Source organism: Nicotiana tabacum, chromosome 13 (assembly GCF_000715075.1).
Source record: "Nicotiana tabacum cultivar K326 chromosome 13, ASM71507v2, whole genome shotgun sequence".
Lineage (NCBI taxonomy): Eukaryota > Viridiplantae > Streptophyta > Magnoliopsida > Solanales > Solanaceae > Nicotiana > Nicotiana tabacum.
In genome coordinates, this window is record NC_134092.1 from 118263004 (window position 1) to 118264473 (window position 1470).

At 36.1% G+C, this 1470-nt stretch overlaps 1 protein-coding gene across 1 annotated transcript; it reads left to right on the top strand.

The window, feature by feature from the left end:
• Positions 1-216: 216 nt before the first annotated feature.
• On the top strand, positions 217-860 carry LOC142168323 (F-box/LRR-repeat protein At3g26922-like). The gene is made up of 2 exons (XM_075228989.1): positions 217-459; positions 651-860. The coding sequence occupies exons 1-2, from the start codon at positions 217-219 to the stop codon at positions 858-860; spliced, it is 453 nt and encodes a 150-aa protein (XP_075085090.1).
• Positions 861-1470: the final 610 nt, after the last annotated feature.

The following is a 1470-nucleotide window of genomic DNA, read 5'->3' on the forward strand; positions in this document are numbered from 1 at the left end:
TATATTTTTCCTAACCTGAATCAGAAACTTTACCTTTCATAACTTTTTTCCTTTTGACGTTTGGTTCTTGTACTTAGTTAAATCCATTGTCTAATTAGTTTAAGTTGCCTTTAGGGTTGGGAGGAACAAAAGATATAAATATTTCTTTATATGTTCTGTGGCAGGCGGCCACAGATTCTGTGTTAAGAGTGAAAGATAATAAAAGTTCTGATAGCGATGGAAGGGAAAAATGCGGATGCAGCAGTGGATTACATATCCAAATTGCCAGAACCAATTTTGCAGAAAATTCTGTCTTTCCTTCTTGTTAAAGAGGCTGCACAATTGAGTACATTGTCAAAGACTTTTAATAGTGCTTGGAATTCTCTCTCCTACTTAAACTTTGGTTATATACTTTCAAAAAACATAACAGAACTTGTGAATGTTGTGGATCAAATTCTAGCAAATCGGCAGAATCACAAGGTTTCTATACAAAAGTTCTGGTTAACATTACCGTCTTGTCATTGGAATTCTTATATCCATAGTTAGATTAGTACACTTGTGTCGCTTAAAATCAAAGAGTTGATTTTAAGTGTTGATAATGGTTACAACACTTTGCCTGAGCAATCTTTGCTGCCAAAGACCTAAATGTTCTTGATTTACGTGGATTTAAGCTTGAATTGCCCCACAATGGCATAAAGTTTTCGTCTTTGAGAGTGTTAGACCTCTCTAAGGCACTTTTGGGTGAGCACTTCATTCAAGCTCTATGTGAAAGTTGCAGTAGCTTAGAGGATTCAACTTTAAATGAATGCCGCGGACTAGCCAGTTTACAAATTGCAGGAACTTTACCCAAACTGAGGAGAGTTTGGTTGGCTTGTCTTTAAGATTTACAGATGGTTGATATTGTGGCACCCAATCTTGAAAATATCTGCATTGCTAGCAGCGATTCGATGTTGTTAGAAGTAATTGGAGGAATAACTACTTGCAAAGCATTGATATTCAGTTGTCATTCATTGAAGACAATCAAGATCACTAGTGACCGGCTTGAATATCTCTATGTAAAGCATTGATTTACAGATGCTCTTCTGTATCTCTGCCTTTGAATTATTGTTGGAGGCATAAGCTGAAGGAAGTCAAAATGGAAAACTTTACAAGTATGGAGCAGCAGGACCTGAGAAATTATTTTTTTTAAAAGGAAGATGCATCAAAGATGGTTGACGTATTCAAGAAAAGCAGCCTAAGTCCAAGATTTCACTTCAATAAATTTATTTTATGCAGAAGTATCATGATTTCTTGTGTCTTATTGTGTCTAGTTGCCTACATACGCCTTATGTTTTGGCCTTTTGTTCTTCACAAACCTTTAAGCAAAATAATGTAGTATTGGTACATGTGAGCACAGAGCTTGGGCTTTTGCTAAATCTCTCCAGTTCTGTACTAACAATTCCTTAGAAGTTCAGGCAGCTTTATCAAATCATTTTATCGCTTGGTACATGC